This window comes from Amblyomma americanum, chromosome 6, assembly GCF_052857255.1.
Source record: "Amblyomma americanum isolate KBUSLIRL-KWMA chromosome 6, ASM5285725v1, whole genome shotgun sequence".
NCBI classification, from domain to species: domain Eukaryota; kingdom Metazoa; phylum Arthropoda; class Arachnida; order Ixodida; family Ixodidae; genus Amblyomma; species Amblyomma americanum.
The window spans coordinates 9,369,829-9,389,804 of record NC_135502.1 but is presented as its reverse complement, the minus strand read 5'-3'; the positions used below and the strand labels follow the sequence as shown (position 1 = coordinate 9,389,804).

Below are 19,976 nucleotides of genomic sequence, written 5' to 3'. Positions count from 1 at the left end.
GCAACATAATCGCTTCTTTTTCCCGCCGTGGTGGCTCAGTGGTTAGGGCGCTCGGCTACTGATCCGGAGTTCCTGGGTTCGAACCGGACCATGGCGGCCACGTTTCGATGGAGGGGAAACGCAAAGGAAGCCATGTGCTGTATGTCAGTGCAGGTTAAAGATCCCCAGGTGGTCAAAATTATTCAGGAGCCCTCCACTACCCCACCTCTTTTTTCCTTTCTTCTTTCACTCCCTTCTTTATCCCCTCTAGCACCCTTAAGGTGTCCCCCAATGTGAGACAGATACTGCACCATTTCCTTTCCCCAAAAACCAATTTTTTTTCACTGCTTCTTCACTTGTTGTGATCTGGACTCTTGAGGCAGGCTGGCTTTAGCGTTGTCGATTATATCACAATTTTTTTTCTCTCACGATCAGGGCACCAGCAAACATATGGATGGCTCTAACACAAAGCACAGAAGAAAAATGAAAAAATTAACTCCACTTTAAGGGTATGACGTGATAGCTTTAATAAATCTCTTCAGCTGCATGCGGCCCTCTTTGCATATCACTTCACAGACATGAACACTTCTTTTCGACGTGGAACCTTATACTGCTAGTGCACCATCTGTAGGGGCAGTGGTGCACATCAGATCACAGGAGTTTTCCAATGGGCTGTTGCATGCCGGCACCACTATGCCCCATCAAGCGAGGAGGATAACCAACACCAACATGCACTTTGCGACTCACTTAATTACTACTTCCATAATTAGAACCTCTCCAATTACATGCATACTCATTAGCATAGTCCTAAGATACCACTTTACATGAAAGACAACAGGACATACACATAAACCTCTGCTTGCACCTAAGCCGTACAAGCATGCCTGCGTTGCATAGGGGTAGTGTGACTTGCAGCCCAAGGTACGCAGGTTTGAATCCGGACTAAATTCTTGAAATTTTTCTTTAAGTGGAAATCATTTACTTTATAAAGTTACATCATTTGAGACATGTGGTGACCTTAATTTGAGTTACTTGTCATGTATTGCAATCACTTTCATTCCACTGATCCAAATGTGACTTGAGTTTCGCTGCACAACTACGCTGACAAGACGAAAACACTTCTTCCGCTGAACGGGATCCTTAATGAAATCGCGTTAATAAAGAGGAAGAACAGAAATCGAAGTGCTAACCTTGATGGAATGACACAGGGATGATGAACATAACGACGAAACAGAACGAGCGCTTCCATTGCAAAAATGCTATACCAACTAGCCCCAGTTATCAGTTTACATTCAGTTTATTAATAGAAATGAATGCACCACCAGCAGACAGGATAAAAACAACATAACATTAAATAAAGGGCACATTAAACTGCATCATCAAAAACAAACTAACCAGCCACCTCAATTTGCAGGGGCAACTGATGCTTTGATACTGCTTGCAGGGAAGATCAGCCTTCACCATACAAATACGGCAACCAAGTAAAAAAAATTGTGGGGGCACCTAAGCAATTTTTATGATGTGTAAATGTGAGAGCATTACTTATCACTGAGTTTTCACTGTGTTGGGCGGGGGGGTGAACATTGTTTTGCTGCAGTAGCTCGTGCAGCAAGTTTCAATGCATTGCGACGGCCTCGTACATCGTCGGCAGTGAACTGCGACATCCAGCCACGCTTTGCTGTCTCACCTGATGATGTAGACACGAGCGATTCAACTTTGGATGATGAAGACTCCATAAGGCCGCAACCTCACTCTCCGAAAGCTCAAGGCCAATTGACGTTGGCGGCGGGGACTTTCCCTTTTGTGTAATCTCTGGCCGTGTTTACATTAATACGACAGCGGCGTAATCGTATTTCCTAACGCATCTCACGGAGGCGACATGCCACTGTTTCCCTCGAGGAGGAGTGTTTCCCTCCTTTGCCTGGGAGGCGGTGGCGATACTCCACCCCTGCAGGAAGGGTGGTGCCGTCACTCGCATGCTGCATTTCTGCCACGCGTACCTGCCAGGGGCTTTCTAATGACAAACTCTAGCAACCCACTGCTGTCTGGTTAATGCGAAGTTGATGAGGAGGCCCAGATAAACTGTCACAATACAAGACTGCATTTGCTTTTTTTAACCTTCACATAGATTCCTCCAATGACTTGTAGTCAGTGTTCTAATTTAATCTTGCTTAACTGTTTTTTTTTTCTTTTCAAAACACAATAACCAATTCAATGAATTCTGCCAGATACTAGTGATGAATGCACTCAGGAGACAGAGAAGAAACACGATTATCCCATATATTCCAAAACTTGAAAGAATTACAATATTTTTGGACTTAGAATGTTTATTTTATTCCAAAACTCAGAATTATCATTTCATTGGTGCAAATATTTTTCTCAACACAGACTTTTGAGCCATCCTACAATGTAGGATACTAGGCAAATTTGCTATCTATTGCGTGTGGTAAAGCTTCAAACATTTGACATCGACTTTAAAATCCAATTTCTCCTTATGCATGGTGGTTACCTTATACACAAACAATGCACAAAATTATTTCCGTTTTCTTGCAGAATTTTCATGTAGTCGATGGTGCTGAATTTAAAAAATGGCATCCAGAGAAGACTGGTGGATCTTTCTGAATGTACACAATGCACAAAACTGACACACAACACAATCCTTGCACAGGAAAAGTTTTTCAAACCTATGCTAGCGGATGCCAGCTTTTACACAATAAGCTTGTAGAGTTACTGTGCAAAAAAGCGGTGTCCTACATGTAGGATGCAAGGCATATATGGATTAAGACATTTGTATTCGTATCAGTCAGCATATAGTATGAGAAGGAAGTATAGAACACACGACAAGCTCAGAGACGGGCATGAAGCAGAAGCAGCAAAGATGACGGTTTCGTTATTAGGGTTTCTCTGATTCAGGTGAGCACGACTGCACAAAAAAAAAGCGTGAGCTTGCCTGAGACAGGTTGCCCTCGAAAGCTGCGACCAGGCGGCTTATCAGTGCTCCTCCGCTGACAAAATCGAGGAGCCAGGACCTTCGTGGGCTCTGCAGCAGTGCGCAGAAGGTGTGTGCAGCATGCTTCACGGCATCCAGCCTCTTGTCCCAGAGTGGGCCGCTCTTCTTGACCACTGTTCCCTCGAGAAGAAACACAAGGCCCAGAAGACCAAGCATGCAGCGCAGCTGGTTTCCCGGAAAGAGGCTGTCCAGTGGAAGATGGTTCAAGGCCTGGCAACACACACGAAACAAATACAGACGAAGCTAAACACCACACTTACTTAATTCTATATGAAATTATCCCCTTCATGACCAGACTGGCTGTTCTTCAATGCCCCGTGGAGACTGAATAATCACACAAAAGGGCTCATACATGAAACACACTGGCTGTTGCTAAAAGGTAAAGCTGCAGGCACACTTTGGCCAAAAGAAACGGTGGCATTTAAGTTCTTGCGATGAACTGCACATATCAAACACCACATTCATGAGAAGGTTGGACTAAACTAGTATGTTAATTATTTTGACAGGAACTTGTAAAACGACGTTATGAGTTTTTTCAACTTTGTGCCCAGCGCAGCGACACATTGGCCATTGGTGAGCCCGCGCAGACATGCCATAATAAATATCGAACACAGTTTAGTCACTTCAGAGCCCTTTGAGAATCAGGTTTTCATATTCTAAGGTGGCCATCCCAGAGCTCTGAAGCCCAAAGAATCATCTTTAAAAAAACTGTGCCGTCAATTGTAGAAAAACTTACTTGAGAGAAGCTAGGCAGCTGATAATGTCTGGGAGCATTTGATGAATATAGCAAAAGCTCGTCAATTATACCCCTGTTAATCTGAAAATCCAGATAATTCAAACGGCTGGCACACTCCCAACCAACGCCCATGCAAGGCTATGGCATTGAACACTCGCTAATTGTCTCATACTGGTCAATTCGAACAGGCTCCCAAAGAAAAGCTGTATCTAACTAGGATTGACACGGCAAGTGATCTTCAATACAGGTCTACTCAAACCTTAACTGCATGCTGCAAAGTCGCCGGCGCACCTCTGACATATGCGCAATGACAGGCACGACGACGAACAGATAGTCCCATCTCCAAGAGTAGTCTGGCCACTTAGTTTCAGTTTCACTTTCCTGAGCTTGGCACCAGCCTACGTCAGCCATGGCAACAGTGGCTATTAGCCGTGTATCAGCCAGCCAATAGAGCCCAGCTGCACGCCATTTCAGATGCTGATTGGCGCCTCTGCACATTTCCCTTGCTTCCATTCACGTGGTTCATCCATTGCGCCGAAGCTGTGTGCTTGTCATGTGCCACTTGCTCTATGTGCTAAAGCCTCCTCACAAGTGACACAGCCACTTGTGAGAGATCTCTGCCATTCCAAGGGTGCCGAGGAGGCCCTTACCATTTTTCAGCGGTTCTGCTTCAACACTCCCGACAGTGTACACGCAACAAAGCATTGATGGAAATGTAAAAATGGTCATTTTGCACAGCTCTCATCTCTAAATTAAGCGATCATTGCCCAGTCTTTCACTAAATAAATTTACCATGATTCAAACGGTCCTTATCAACTTTTGGGGTGTTATCCAAGAATTCAAACTTCGGATAAATCTAATATTTTTTTTTGGTCCCTTGAAGTTTGAATTGACAAGCTTTTACTGTATAAATAAATCTTGTCTAGTTTTACTTTTTGATGCAGAACGGTCAGAAGAACAAGTCACAAACAAGGCAGTTCAAATGCATTCTGCAGTAGATAGACTGAATGGGAGTGAATCAGACAGCAAATTTTTTATTCAGCGAGAAAATGTTTTCACTTTTAGTAATTTTTTTACTTTCACTTACTTTTTTTTTGTAAACTTAACCTTTCGTACCCCATTCTTCAGTTTTCATGCCGTCCCCAGTGCAGAGCTTGGCAGCGCGCCAAGATGCTGTGTGCCACAGCATGTTTGTTTATCTTTTGAGGAGGGCTCCTGTGGAGGGGGGGCTCTGCGAACTTGGCACAGCGCCAAGACGTTGTGCACCCTTGACAGAAGCGGTGGCAGCAGTGGCTTGCTCAGCCCGCTGCAGCGCGCCCGGCTGCGCTACTATATGCTTAGAAAGCCAGCGAACACTCCAGCATTGGAGAGGAGCATACCACTTTAAACCAGAACCTCATAAAACATCCTCTACACTGAAATGATATGGAGGAACCATGACCTTCAGACCATGAAGCGATTTGGTGAGACTGAGATCGGAAGCGAAAATGCGGAACCCCTCACCATCTTGCGTGCTTCTTTCAACCTCCTGTAAACAACGTGCACCTGACCTTGAGGGCTGGTGTTTAGCATGCTCGTTTTATCTCACCGCGATTTGCAGGTGCCACCGGCTATCAAAAATCGTCGCATCACGCTGTGATACAGCAAACACCTTTCAAAGTGAACGATGCTAAACATTGGAAACATGGATGGATGGTTGCATGCACGGACGGACGAACAGATGCATGATATGAAATTTCGATTCTCCCAAAAAAATGTGTTGAAACTTTTTTCCTGCGTTACGAACCCTCCCCCAAATTGATGTCAACTTTTCTGGAAAAAAAGTAGGTTCATTACAGGAATACATACGGTAGAAGTTTTAATGAATAATTTTTAAAGAATAAATCTGGAGAAGGCTAGACAAATCTGCAATTTTGTCACCCAGCCTATCCAGAAGTGCCATGCAGCAAAGAATTCAATGTAATTACCTCTAACATGAACAACACATCCGATGTTTCGATCCTTTCAGTGAACTCCTCAGAGCTGGCTGCTATGATGGCCACGAATTTTTCAGAGGCACCATGTATGGCCGTCCACATCTTGTTGAGGCCCTCAGAAGTGAGCAGCTCTTTCGAACTGTAGTCAGCAACCGGCACCGTTTCTGCATGCTTCTCCCATTTGACTGGCCCTGACAGGGCATGCATCATGGTACAACAGAGCCCCGTGGGTTCCGCTTCACAGTCGTGCTTCCTAGAATGTTAAAGACCAAACTGTTGGCTCCCATAGTTGGTAAAACATACATGCTAAAACCACTCACTACAGTAGAATCTTGACGATACGATCCCAGCTGATACAAATTCGCAAAATGCCCTGGTCAGAGTGCATTGTGTGAAATGGTCAGAAATTTGGATGTTACAAACATTCCCCCACCCCACAGCAGCTGACAAGAATGTGCGAGCTGTGGCTGCACCCTCGAGTACCAAGTACTTGCTAACTGTACATCGCTGAAGGCGCGATCGCCAGTCATGCAGTGTGCACTGTGGGTAGTGAGCGGTGGTGAGCAAACAGCACAGTGCCGACATCGCGAGTCAGCAGCGGTGCGCAGCCGCAAGTAAACCCCGTCAGCTGAAAATAAATTTGCGTAAAATCTGCATACAAATTTTGTTCCTTTCAGATGATACAAATATTTTTCGTGACCCCCGTGAGATCCATATGATCTGAGATTTTTCTGAAGTGGATGGTACTGCGCTAGCCCCCTCTTCATACTCCTAAGAGTCATGTCCAGCTTACTAGCCTAATGAAAGCAAATTTCATAAACTTGAATCCACATTAAGAACGTTTCACAGCCACTCATTCCTTAACACTATTTCTTGACACACATTCACAACAGATAGGTAATGCAGCGCTACATCTGTAAACTGTGTGATAATGCAAAGGCCCTTACAAACACCATTTCTACGTAGTCATAACAACAATGATCTCCTAAAAGCCCTCATTAGAAGGGTATTATATAGGGGGGTTGCAAGTGCAAAGATGACAGGGAATATCTATCATGACAAACTGAACAGTGAACAAAACTAGCAAAATGGAATAAATGAACAGGCAACAAGTATCAAAATGTGGCAGAAAAACAACAGACAAAATGAACATAATGGCAACAAAATAAACAGTATGAAAAAAAATGTAACTTATTACGGTGAACAGAACACCACTAGAAGAAAAATTACACATTGCTTTCATTTTTTAAAAATTCATGAAATAGTTGTGATTGTAGAAGGCAGCCAGTTCCAGTCAATAATCCAGTTCCAGTTTTCCAGTCTTGGGAATGAAAGATTTAGCAAAAGTTGAAATGTGGCATGTGATGCATTTGATTTTGAAAGGATGGTCACGGCAACCGATAATGGTAAATTTTATGACAAAGTGTTAAGTGAGCGAGTCTGTGACAATGGGAAAAGTTATCAAGTCCAGCATGAGCTTTTAACACCGTGGCACTAGTGAAATGTGAGTATAATCTGAAAAAAATGAACCAAGCAGCACGGTTTTGCAGGGATTCAATGTTATCTATGATGTAGGCTTGATACGAGTCCCACATGACTGAAGCGTACTCGATTTTAGATCAAATTAAGGTAGTATTGGCAAGTTCTCACAACTGAGCAAGAGCATGCTGAAGGCTTACGTTCTAGGAAGCCAAGAGAACGGTTAGCAGCTGCTAGAATCAAGTTAATGTGATAGTTTCAGGTTAAGTCGGACTGAAGGTAAAAACTCCTAAAAAAAGGGGCAACCGCCTACGGACATCTTTGCATGGCTAGTGACGGCAGCAGGTGTCCCAAGGCCAAGCAGCTGTGCCCCTTCCTATCTGAGGTCGCGTGGCTGATGGGAGCTCGATAAATGTGCAGAGTGCTGCCATGATTTTGCACGGGGTATTCTATGGGATGTCTTGACTGTTTGATACAGACTATAATTTGGTATGTCCGGCATCAGCCATACAAAGAAAGTGTTGCCCATCTGCAGCCATCTTCAATGCACAAACCTTCTACATCCCTTAGAAGCCACAAAAAAGTAGGAAAAAAACATGCTTGAAGAAATATGTTTAATAAAATAAACAAAAACGTAACTCAACGTAACGTAACTGCAGTTAAGGCATGCATCATCAGCTTTCCACCAGCTCTAAAGGTGTTTTGTTGCAAGCTTTGGGCGTGGTAGATATCTTGCCATGATGGCATCTCTCAAGGAAGCATTTGCTGATGCCCCATTCCATTTTTCACCAAATGCAGCAACTATAGAAACTTTTGAATATTATGCTATGCTTGTACCGAGATGCCTCTTCCAGAGAAGCCTTGCCGTAGCCCTTACCTCTTCCTAGCCTTGAACATAGTAGCCACACGTCCCCAAACAGCTGTGACGTAGCAGGTCTGCATCAGCTTGCATTCCAGGAATGCCTGGCTGCTAAGGAATGTGGCTATGAGTCCTGCTTGGGTGAGACCATTCTTGCTGCTACAGAGTCATATTCATGCACAGAAAAAAAAGAAAGACAGTTGGACTTAAAGGAAGAGGCTGATATAACACCAACTGAAACAGGACAGTGATTATCCCTTAAATTTAAAACCACCCCCAAACGATAAGTACAAGGCAAATGCACAAATGACATCAACAGCCGAGTAGGAAGTGAAATCATCCTAGTGTCACGTAACCATCTCGATTGGCCACAGTATGCCACCTCCACTGAAGTGAAAGAAATCTGTGTAGTCAAAAAAGAAACTGCCACTGCAATGTAGCATGGGTTGTTCATTCAAAAAATATCAGGGGAAGAAAATGCAGCCTTCTACTAATAAGTGCTCGTGAACCTCAATGACTTGATGAATATATAGTGCTTGTGTTGCACCTAAGAAAAACACCACTAAACATAAGCACAAAACAAAAAGCTTATGTGTAGGTTACCTCAACTTCTACAGCTCTGCTTAATAGATTAATAGAAATACCAATGAGTGCAATGCAGGCTTTACCTAACTTAGGTAAACCGATGCAACTAGATTCATATAAAGTCCACACCACCAGGCCACTGAACCACATGCAGCACATTATTGGGACTTCAAACCTCCAGCTTAGGGCATTTCCAATAAACGAACCAAAACTGGAAATAGCAATAAACAGCTAAGCGTGCCCCTTAAGAAAAGTCACAAAGGAGCATAGCACTGGAGTCTCCATGACAGATTTTCTTTCAGACATACTGCAGAAAAAGACTGCCAGCCTATCCGACCACACAGTGGGTCTAAAACATAACATGTTCTTCCTTTCCGCATCACCTGCACTTTCTGCACAAGTCCTGCAGAACACTGTGGCAAAAGCTAACTATGAGTAATCAGTAGCCAGTGCTACTACCTGTCCACTTGAAGTATGGCTTATGATAGAGCAGAACTCCTCTGTTATGTTCTTACGTGACCGTGAAGAAGAAATGTACCAGCCAGGAAACATAGTAGCCGAAAACAATGGGCTTCAAACCCAGGCCAATGAAAACAGATCAGCTTCACTGGCCACTTCATTACAGCACTAAGCCATCACCGCAGCACAACACCCTAAATGCTAAACTGCCAGTCTCTCGCGCTGGGTTTGGGTATCATCATCTTCATTAACTTAGGGCACAAACAGGTCAGCTTTGCTGGCCACTGCATTAGGGTAGTACGCTATCACTACAGCCGAAGACCCCGCATGCATGCTTTTGCATTCACAGCAAATAAGTAATCTTAAGTGCCCTTCATAATTTTTTTATTTCCTGCATCCCCACCTTGCTTCTCCAGGATATCCAAGACTTTGCAGCTCTCATGATTGTTGTGCATGCACAGAATGTCCTAAATGCTCTGCGGTCGTTCCCGTCTCTATGAGCAGTTGTCAGTTAGAGAGGCAACAGCGAAGAGGGAGCATGTGAGTAGCTGAGATAATTTACGCATGTGTGAGCTCCTGCACTGTTTTCTTGGCGGTCACTTCAACCATGCAAATTTCTCGTCCATTGGAATCTTACCAACTGCATTTTTTAGGCTGCAGGGGGGAAGAAAAAGTGAAGACAGAAAAAAAAAGCCATGGAGCCAACCTGCCTGATCACATCTCACACAGCACTGCCCATATGATCTTCGAAAGCATATTTTCATTTTTGCTCCTTCCGTTGTATGCGCTAATGTCACGGTGGCGACGGAACTGCACCAATAGCTGTAACAAAATTCCCACCACCTGTGAGCATGCGGGGCACCGGTGTGGGGCAGAGTGCTGGTAGCCGCTGAAACGCTGTGACGGTCAAGCACTGATGGGGTTTAGCATCCCGCTTTCGCTGGCATGCCGTTGCCGCTCTACACACACTACACATAGGCCATTAAATTGCCAGCACAAGTAAAGCAGTAGTGGAAGGGGACAGTCACGATGCACCATGCAGGAATGCTGCCACAATTGCTATGCAACAGCAAAGTTTATATGCACAGGTTTCTATGGCAGATAAAATGGGACGGGCTCACAAAAACACAGCAGCCAGGAAAATGTGGCACCTGGGAACCTAACAGTGGGATTCTACAGTAAACTGTTAACATTCCTGCCACCACCACTTGGCACTATCCAACACAGCCAGCTGCCTCCTCATGTTCTTAGTACAAAACACAGGGGCAGTTTTATGACCAACTCTTGGAAGGGGAAGTCAGGGAAGAGGGAAATCCTACATACGCAATGCATTTCTCAAACTTCCTTCATTGAAATAACAGCGGCCAGAAAGGCTTCCTCATAAAACCAAAAGTGCCCAAGTGACCATGCTTGTAGCAAAGAGAAGAAGGACAAGGAAAAGGGTGTCTTGCCTGTCACCTTCATCTTTGCTTTGGCCATTAGCCATGACCTCCAGAAAAAAAAGACAAAGTGCTGTAGCATCTTTTGCTGGCAAATGAGGAGCTAGCAGAGGAAAGTTGACTAGAAGCGTGTGCAACGACACTACTGGAAAACGGCCCCCTGAAATTTCACAAACCTGAAATTGTGAAACAAACCAAATATTGACAGATCCAAAGAAGGCATCTGGCTGTCAAACAGCACAACACAAACTTACAAGTACATACCCTCTGAGACCAGACTGAAGTGGTCACGGTCATGTCGACATGTGAGAAAACTAATTTGGCAGCAGCTTTCAATGTTGATGCAAGGTGTTCATTGGTAACGTCAGTGAAGAGAATGAGAGCTCTGATCTTCTGAATCCACAGCAACATCTGTCAAAAAATGGAAAGCAGGTAAAGATGCGCTACTAGCATTTCACAAGGACAGCTGGTCCATTTCATTGAAGAGAGTATGTGTAAGTACTAAAGGATCTGGGTGGGCAGCTTCATGCAACCTCGTGCTGTGTCCCTTAGTTGCGCTATACAAAGATCCTTACTTCATCCCTCAGTTCCTACAGCTGCATTACCTAGGAGCTCAACTATCTGACATGCCGGAAGTTTCAGCTTTGATGGCTGCCAATGCAGCACTACCTCCTTAAGTCGAGGGGGCCAGCAAATTTCAATTTTTGCAGCTAAGTTCAATTTGGTTTCAGTGAATCTGAACATTAAAACCAATGGTACCTCTCTATAGTGGATTACAACTTGAGGATGCAGCAGAAGCCCAGTCTTCCAATGTTCACCGCAGTGGTGTACATCTGTTTGCAAATCGTGAGAATTTCATGAGGTGACGTCGCAGCCCAGTGATGGACGTCTTTGAAAATGGGTGCTCGCACTCCAAAGTGTGTCGTCACCTTGAATACCTGCGGCCAAGCCCATTAAGTGCATTTTGCGCCATTTTTCTTAGTGGTAGCCGTTTCCTTGCCATGCACCATTTTTTGAACACTGTGATGAGAAGTGAAACGCCACCAAGCAACAAAGGCACCACCTGATCTCACTGTGCACTGCCACCTCAGCGTCAATGACAATGCAGCAAACAAGCTCATTTTGTGCCATTTGTCATGGGTGCAAGGAAAAAGTGGTGTTTGAGGAAAGTCAGCGGACACCCCACTACCCCTTGAGGGAAGGGAGGAAGATGGGAGTGAAAGAAGAGAGAGAGGTGCCGCAGTGGAGGGCTCCAGAATAATTTCAACCACCTAAGGATCTTTAACATGCACTGACATCCCACAGCACTGACATCCCACAGCACATGGGCATGTTTTGCATCTTGCCTCCATCGAAACACAGCTGGTGCGGCCAGGTTTGAACCCGTGTACTCTGGCTCAGTAGTTGAGCACCCTAGCCACTGAGCCACCATGGCAGGTCATGAATGCCAAGTAGCATGCGCGTGGCAAATCCGAGTCATCCATTTCCATGCCATGTGTGTGTTCTGTGCATTGGAGTCGAGTCACAGCAGATGGATAAATGCAACTGAGCATCACCATCCCCGCATCACCATAGCTGATTCTGCTATCACGATGGGCTCAGCGTACTAACACCAACAAGCATATCGCAGTATTTTGAACTTGAGGAATGCGCAACTATTTAGCATAGACACAAAGCCTGCTCAATGCCAGACAGAAATAAACTTGTGCAATAAAAACAAGGTTAGTACAAGCAAGAAAAGCCTTATTAGTTTGTTTTAGCCCTAACATCACATGCGTCCCTGATGAACCCAAGTACTTCCCCATGTCATTCGTTGCTCAGGCTCTCCTTCGCAGTAGTAAGTACAAATGAAAAGTGATTTCTCGTGTGTGGCTTGTGAAAAAAAAACACTGCTAGTGTAAATCTTGGCCAGATGACTTGGTAAGGAGCTGAGAGCACAAAAGACATGCACAGCATGAAAGAAGTGCACTTTGATGCCACCAGCAAACTACGTTCGTGCAGACAACAGCGTATGCTGCTGTCATCTACAGACCAGCAAAGCATGCCACGTACTTGTTTATTGCTTTTGTTTCTTCTGATATTGTGACTCAAATACAAAAAGCTTTAATTTCTTTGAAAATAACCAATTTTATTTAGGTATATCAAGGAAACTGTGTGCGTTCACTTCTTGCGAGAAGTTGATCGCTCAGCCGTCCCATGCCAAGCTTTTATAGAACAAAACTTTTTGTGTTCCCCTTACAAACGACATATGCTCATAAAGGCATTTCACTTCCTACTTGTCGCTGTGAGCTTGCTCCAAATGGGTAATTTCTTCTGCCTAGCAGCAGTTCAAAGGACTGTTTTATCTGTAGGGGAGAGCCGGAAAAATGGCGAAAAATCTGTGGAGGCAGAGCCTCAGCTGCATTCTCAAGTTGTAACTGTCTATAGGTATTTCATCCCTAATGTTATGCGGTAGAATCTCGATCATATGAATCTCAGAGGGCCACAAAAAATATTTGTAGCACCAGAACTTTGTATCATCCAAAACGAACAAAATTAGCAGAATTTACCCAGATCTGTTTTCTGCTGCCGAGGTTTACTTACGGCTGTGCACCACAGCCAATTCGTGTCATCGGCACTGTGCTGGTCGTGCACACACCACAGCAACAATTTATTACAGAAGCGTACAGTCAGTGCGTGCACATTACACTTAAACATCTATTACAGAGGCAATAAATTCAGCTCCTAAGCATTTAATCTGTTTAATAGAGCTGAATAACTAGGCAATTTGAAATTATATTTCCCTGTTTTCTGCGCAAGAATCTGCTTTTTTTAGCCGAGCATACAATGAACCAAAGTGTTGAATGAACATGCCGAAGAGGTCAATGCACGATTTTGAGCATGATGTCATGAAACTGAATGACGTGTTTGAGATGGCCACACAAGACAAAAACAATGTGAACTTACTGTTTTGCTGTTAGAGGACATTTTGCATTTTGCACTATGTTTTTCAAACGTCCGTATAAACAAACCACTCAAAGCCATCAAGTACCTCATTTTGCATCTCAGTGTGTGCTGAAATAGGCAAGAAACCACCACACACAGTCAAGGGTATTCAACAGGCCAGCTGCCTTGAGAGACTGGAAGAGCGTCACAATCTGTGAGCTGATGCGTGGTGGGCACGACAATAAGGAATCATTTTCTCATATGTCTGCCAGTCATCTGGACGTGTGAATGTTGTGAAGCAGAGCTGCCTCTCTAAGCAGTACAGGCGGAAGTGGCAAAAAAAAGCTTGGTCTGTGGTCTATCTGCAAGGCAAAGAAAGGAAAAAAACGAGCAGTATTTAACTCACAAGGTAGTGGCAAACGAGCTTAGTTCTGTCCTCGTTCATCATAGCTAGCATGGAGTCCATCTTGTCCCCAGTGAAAGTGGGGTGAAGGAAAGAAAGGTCGGCAGCGTCCAGAGGTGCCAAAAGCTCGGGAGCTGCACATGCCTCGCCGTAGCTTTTCCGGTACAGGCAGAGGACAAGGTGCAGCTCTCCCCAGACATGAAACACACACAAGGCACACTGTGCATGTTGTGCCTGCAAGAAAGAGTACGCATGTTAGTACTATCTATATGAGTGAGACTACTACACAAGGGCGTCTGGTGAAACTGCTGCAGTGACAAAGCACAAACACATTTATTAGTTACTATGAAGTTACAGAGTGAAGGCCATTTCAGAAAAGATTTTACTGCTTCTACAAGATTTTGTATGACAGCCAATGAAAGCAATGTTATGCACAATGATTTTAAAAATGTGATGAAAAAATGTTTTGCAATAATCATTACTAACTAGCACAAAATACTCACATAGCACAGAATTATCACATATATCGCCTCAAGAAATGGTTTCATCACTATGCTTTTGCAGCAAGTGACTCGTGTTCTTATCAGAGTATGAAGTGGCACTGAACTTAGACTAATGCAGCCATTTACTATATCTGCCGTGCCGTGTATAAGTCAGTTGCAAATATAAGTCAACTCCCAGCTCACAGCCTTTAACCCCCCAAAAAATATCGATGCCAAATAGAAATCGACAGTGCCCCCATTCCCCCAGGCTAGCCAAAGGCAAGACAGATACTGAGCGCATAACCTTTGTTATGTAATTTCCGCTAAATCACATTGCGGCGCGCACACTGCTCAAAGTATCAGACATATCACGATGCAGCCGCAAGGAGGACTACCAGTCGGAAGCAAAGTGAGATCAAAAATGATAAAATAACCTTCTATGCCTTCCATAATTGCATGCAGCCAGGTCAACTCCAAACTGACGACAGTCCAGTAGTTTCAGATTCCAGCACGACTAATGCTCTGGAGGTTACCAAGTTTGCACTCAAGCTACCAATTGCTCTTTCGAGAAACTGACGGCCAGCACACATGAGCCAGGTAAATGAAGACCGTAGTTCGAATTATTGCAAGTGGAACTGATTTGCAATCCCGCTGAGAACGGCCACTGGCACTGGCTATGTGCTACCGGCATCTTGGCCAGAACTACTTCAGATATAGTAAGCCTTCTTTCCGCCCTGCTATAGCTACTGTAAAGGTACTTGGGGCCAGTCAAGCTGCCCCTGAGCAGCTTTTTCCCCTTGTATCCCCTAAAACCATTGTATCTCCTTGTTTGCGGAAATAAACTCAAACTCAAACATCGCACATAGGTCATCCCCTAACTTTTGGGTGGTCGCTTTTGTAAATAAAACATTGATTTATAAGCTTCAATGTATGGTACTGCATAAAATGTCTATGAACATAATGTCTTTCTCCCATTATTTGTTCTCCCAATCAATGAAAAAAAATCCTATCAATGAAAGCGATTCACTGTAGTTCTCGGACATCTTTTTTGCCTAGCTACTATTCTCTCCCATGAAGTCAAATTAGGCACTACACCATTAAAAAAAAGCCTGTATCAAGACAGGTCGTGAACATGCACTAATACACAAGTAAGCAGACAGAACACAGAAAGAACATTAAGAGGACAAAAAAGCAGGGCACACTGTAAATTAGGTAACTAAAGGATTAATAGAGTGACAAAATGGGCACGTTTGCTCTTGGCCAAGTTGATGAGCATTGAACTCAATGCGGATCTGGCCATGTTACACAAACAAGTTCAGCCACGACTAAGCCCAATCCTGCTCGACCACAAGCAAATTCCGCAAGAATGATCGAGGTTTTTGATCCAGATCGAGGAGCTATCGCTGCTACTCTCATGCTCAGAGAACATACTATAAGAAGAGGAAAGCACAATCTGAACTCACATGGATGTATATCAACAACAGTGCTTTTCTTTAGCCTTGCTAGAATAGAAACTCATGTTTGCTACAACTTATACAACTACAAGTGTATGTATGCCATATGGAATGTGGCAGGCCTATTCAAAGATACGAATCAAATGGCAACATGGGCCAATGCTGCATTCCAAGCACACTTATAAAGATGTATCTGGCTCTATGAAGACAAAAACTGCATGAGTGAATGAAACTGGCTGAAGTCACATCAGATGGCAAGCGTACACTACCAGTTCTTCATGCTACTGAAGCCCGCTCTGACACAAGATATTTTTCCGGTACTCACACTTTGCTTTTCAATACTCAGGTCCAACATGTGTGTGGCAAGTTCTGATGTGGCCTTCATCAGCTCAGTGATCTTTGTGACATACAAGGGAGGCGTGTTTGGGTTGACAGCCTGAATATGGTGAGCAAATGTGCGGAAGATTTCAGCCACAACGATGACCTTAGGGAGGTGATCCTCTTGTAGTTCAGGTTCTTCAATTTCAGACGTGCCTTCTAATAAACAAAAAAATAATAATACCACAGTATCAATATTAGCCTCACCTAATGAGGACAGCAACATTCTTAATGATTATTGTTCTAAGTCCATTTATTAACAACTAAAATAGGTTGAAACAGAAGCCATCTATAAAATTAATGCCAATTACATACATTGCAGATTATACGTGCTACCTGTGCGGAAGCAATCAAGTTTCAATCCTATTTTTTATTGTCGATATCGCTCATCCAGGCTGCTTCGGCCTTTCTACAAGTTTCTCGTCTTCAGTGCACTCGCAAGGCGGTGGTCACTTTGAAGAGCAGGACGCTTGGTGCCAAACCCCGCGACTCCTTGCCGAGTCACTGAGAGGGTTGCAGGGTTGTGCCTTTCATGCGTGTTGCTTTGTCAACAGTGCCAAGATTGTTCTATGAAAACACAAAGTGAACAAGAGATGGGAAAGCTTCACGGTGCTCGCCAAGGTTTTCGAAACTTTCCAAGGCCTCCGAATGCCGTGTCGAAACTTTGGCGAGTCCCCGGAGGCTCCCCCTCCCATGTTCACTTTGCGATGTCAAGAAACTCATCTACCTGCCATCTCTCTAACAAGGACTGTTTTATGGCTTTCAATCATGCCTCTCCACCATTTCTTGCGTTTTTCATTTCTCTTCGAAGCCTACACTCCACCTCATAAGCTCCTTGCAACACAATGGAAGCTAGAGACCTCCTGAGCCAATCAGGAGAGTGCGTTAAGGAAGGACGAAGGTCTTGAGACCGTGAAAAATCGTGACAAAAATTGATTTTTCTAAAACAGTTTTACATTCTAAACATACTTCAGACTATATTCACAAAATATACACATTGACAACAATCCCAAAATCCTAGAAAAGTTAATCTTTTTTAGAGCAGACCAGTTGAAAAACGATACTCCAGCTTCGAAGCGATGTTCCGCACCACACAATCGCATTTCCGAAACTTGGGCAATTGAAATGAGCTTGGTATCAATTTATTCAGAAAGAGAAGAGCTGTGCGGTGATGCTATTTTCACTGGCTTCTTTATTTTGCATTAAACTTAATTAGTTGTTTTCCTAAATTACCAACCAAACCATATTGTACATTCTGTTCCCAGGGTTACGGTATTTACCAATGTATTTTCGCTGAGGCAGCATAGCATCACCGCACAGAGTGCATCCTGGGTGATACAGTTCTATAAATTTTTCTAATATAATTTACAAACATTTTTTGGTAAACGGCCTGTAATGAAGAGCCCAATTAAAACCACAAAACTTCTTTATAGCTCACAACCAAGTTGAGCTGCTCAAAATCTAGTTGTATATTCGGACTCTACACAAAAACCACACTTTCATGGTAATGACGACAAGAATAAGGATTGTGCCAGAAATATAAAACAATAGTTTTAAGATCAGCAACCCCCCTAAAACGTGTTCCTCTATGCATCGCCATCTGCTTCTAGTCTGCTCGTGGCGTATGCAGATATGGTTGGAAAAGAGTATACTAAATAGACATCGTTTACTGAAGGAATATTAGGCAGTTTTAGAGTAGTGTATGCACGCTTATTATGCGGGATGTAACACTGTTTGCCACATGCACAACCGGAGACGCAGCAATGACTTCAACTTTTGTTGCCATGAGGTGTTAAGAACAGAAACCGTTTTTGTCAACACACTGATGCTCCTCTTCGGGCAGAGTGGCAGAATTGTCACTTGAAATAAAAAATACAGTGCAATCCACTTATAACGATACTGAGAAACCCTGAAAATCTGATCATTATAACAAATAATCGTTTTATTTGGATCAGCAAGAAAAAAAGCAAAAAAAAAGCACCCACATATTCCCCCACGCATGTAGGTATTACCCCATGCATGTAGCCACCGTCACCGGCGCTCCCGTCAAGGGCTCACAGCGTCTTGGTGGTCTCCCAAGTTTGCTGAGTGAGCCTCCCCGGCCAGAGCTCCCATAAAAAGATAAACATGCTGTGAAGTTATCGGCGCACAGCATCTCTGCGCTGAAGACAGCGCAAAATAGAGGAGCGTGCTAAGAAAAGCTAACGATTAAAAAAAATTTTTTTTTTCAACGTTATAAAAGTGGGGGAGTGGGGCTTAGAGATATCGCCTTGCACTTTGTTGCCGCCATTTTTACCTAGTTCACAAATGCGCAAATGGCAGGAAATGGCGGAAACTATGTGTGGGAAAGCATTGCACGACTGTAGCCACGCATGCTCTTCTCTCCTCCGTCCAGCGATTGTGATGAACAGCGCTTGGTTCCCAAGGCCGTACGCAATGCCCCTTCACGGATTTCGCCACGCCTATCTGATTGTGGGGTTTTTACATCATTAGCTTCAAAGAATTTTATTTATTTATTTTATGTCTTATCAAACCTTAAGACTAATTTTGGTGTTAAACACCGTCCGGGCGGCCAGAATCCTATTGTTGTATCCGTTATTTCGCTGAAAATTTGATCACTACATATGGTTTATTTTTAGATAGGGGTAATGGGAGAATTGATAAATCTAAAGAACTTGATCGTTATAAGCTATATATTGTTATATGTGGATTACACTGTAATGCCATTATCGCTCCTGGATTTTGCTGTAGGTGAGATGACACAAAACAAAAGCCCGATGCCGTAATTATGACCAGTGAACACACTGAAAAATCAAGTAATAACAACAAAGCACGCTACTTCAAAGCACGCTGCCATGTTGGAAAAGCTGTTTTAGCATATGCAGGAGTCACAAATAAGGGTGTGCGAATAAGTACTTTTTTCAAAGTGAATCGAATACGAATAGTTAAATTAAAAACTGAATTGAATATGAATCGAATGTTTGTGCTAATATTCACTACTCGTGCGAATATTTGTACAAAATGAGCAATTTAGCAAAACATTGAAGCGCCAGTGAAAGTGCCATGGTATGATGCTATAATTAAAAGGCTAAACACTAATCTCTACTAAGGGGCCGAAACACGAAGCCAGCATATCAACCCTATAGCCGTCTAGTAATATGTATAGGACATCTGCATTTTGCTCTTAATGACGAAAAAGAAACTGGAGCAGACAACAGCTAGTATGAGCCATGGCCTAAGAGATCGGGTATCAAGGCAAGGTTTGCTAAAATTGCCTGAGCTCTGCCATGTTGTCCAGTGCTAGAGATCATGTGTGAGAATTTAAAATGCCACCACACAAATGGACCACGTTGCGGCACTGAGTCCATCATACCGCCATCTCACACACACTGATTGTGGCATGATGGTACGTAATGTCGCTGTGGGTCTCGTTTTTGGAACAGCATATAAATACGGTGTACCTTACTCGAACCTTGAGCCAGTTATACAGAAAGCATTTGAAAAGTTTAGAACAAATTCAATCTGTTTCGAATAATTTTGAACATACCCTATTTGATTCGTTCGAATATTCAAATAGGAGGATATTCAATTCACTATTAGAAATTTTCTAATATTCGCACACCCCTGGTCATGCATGCTAAGCTCAGGAAATAGCTTAGGCAACGCACACACATACATTACGGCCTGACTTGAAATAGAGTTGTTTGCATGCGCACTTTAAAAGACTATAGACTGTTAATTTTAGTTGTGTGTTTTCTTCTTTCAAATGATGCTTTAGGACAGGGGTTCTCAACTTTTTTGCGCCAAGGAGC

General features: G+C 43.5%; 1 protein-coding gene across 1 annotated transcript in view; it reads right to left on the bottom strand.

Annotated features, from left to right (window-relative positions):
• Positions 1–19,976, bottom strand: part of LOC144136270 (unhealthy ribosome biogenesis protein 2 homolog) — a 66,984-nt gene that overhangs the window by 23,911 nt on the left and 23,097 nt on the right. The window contains exons 13-19 of the mRNA XM_077668479.1: positions 16,112–16,323; positions 13,854–14,084; positions 10,787–10,933; positions 10,535–10,698; positions 8,058–8,198; positions 5,693–5,954; positions 2,930–3,199 (exon numbers count right to left, since the gene is read on the bottom strand). Of these exons, the coding sequence (XP_077524605.1) occupies positions 2,930–3,199; positions 5,693–5,954; positions 8,058–8,198; positions 10,535–10,698; positions 10,787–10,933; positions 13,854–14,084; positions 16,112–16,323 (1,427 nt within the window). The remainder of the gene's footprint in view (positions 1–2,929; positions 3,200–5,692; positions 5,955–8,057; positions 8,199–10,534; positions 10,699–10,786; positions 10,934–13,853; positions 14,085–16,111; positions 16,324–19,976) is intronic.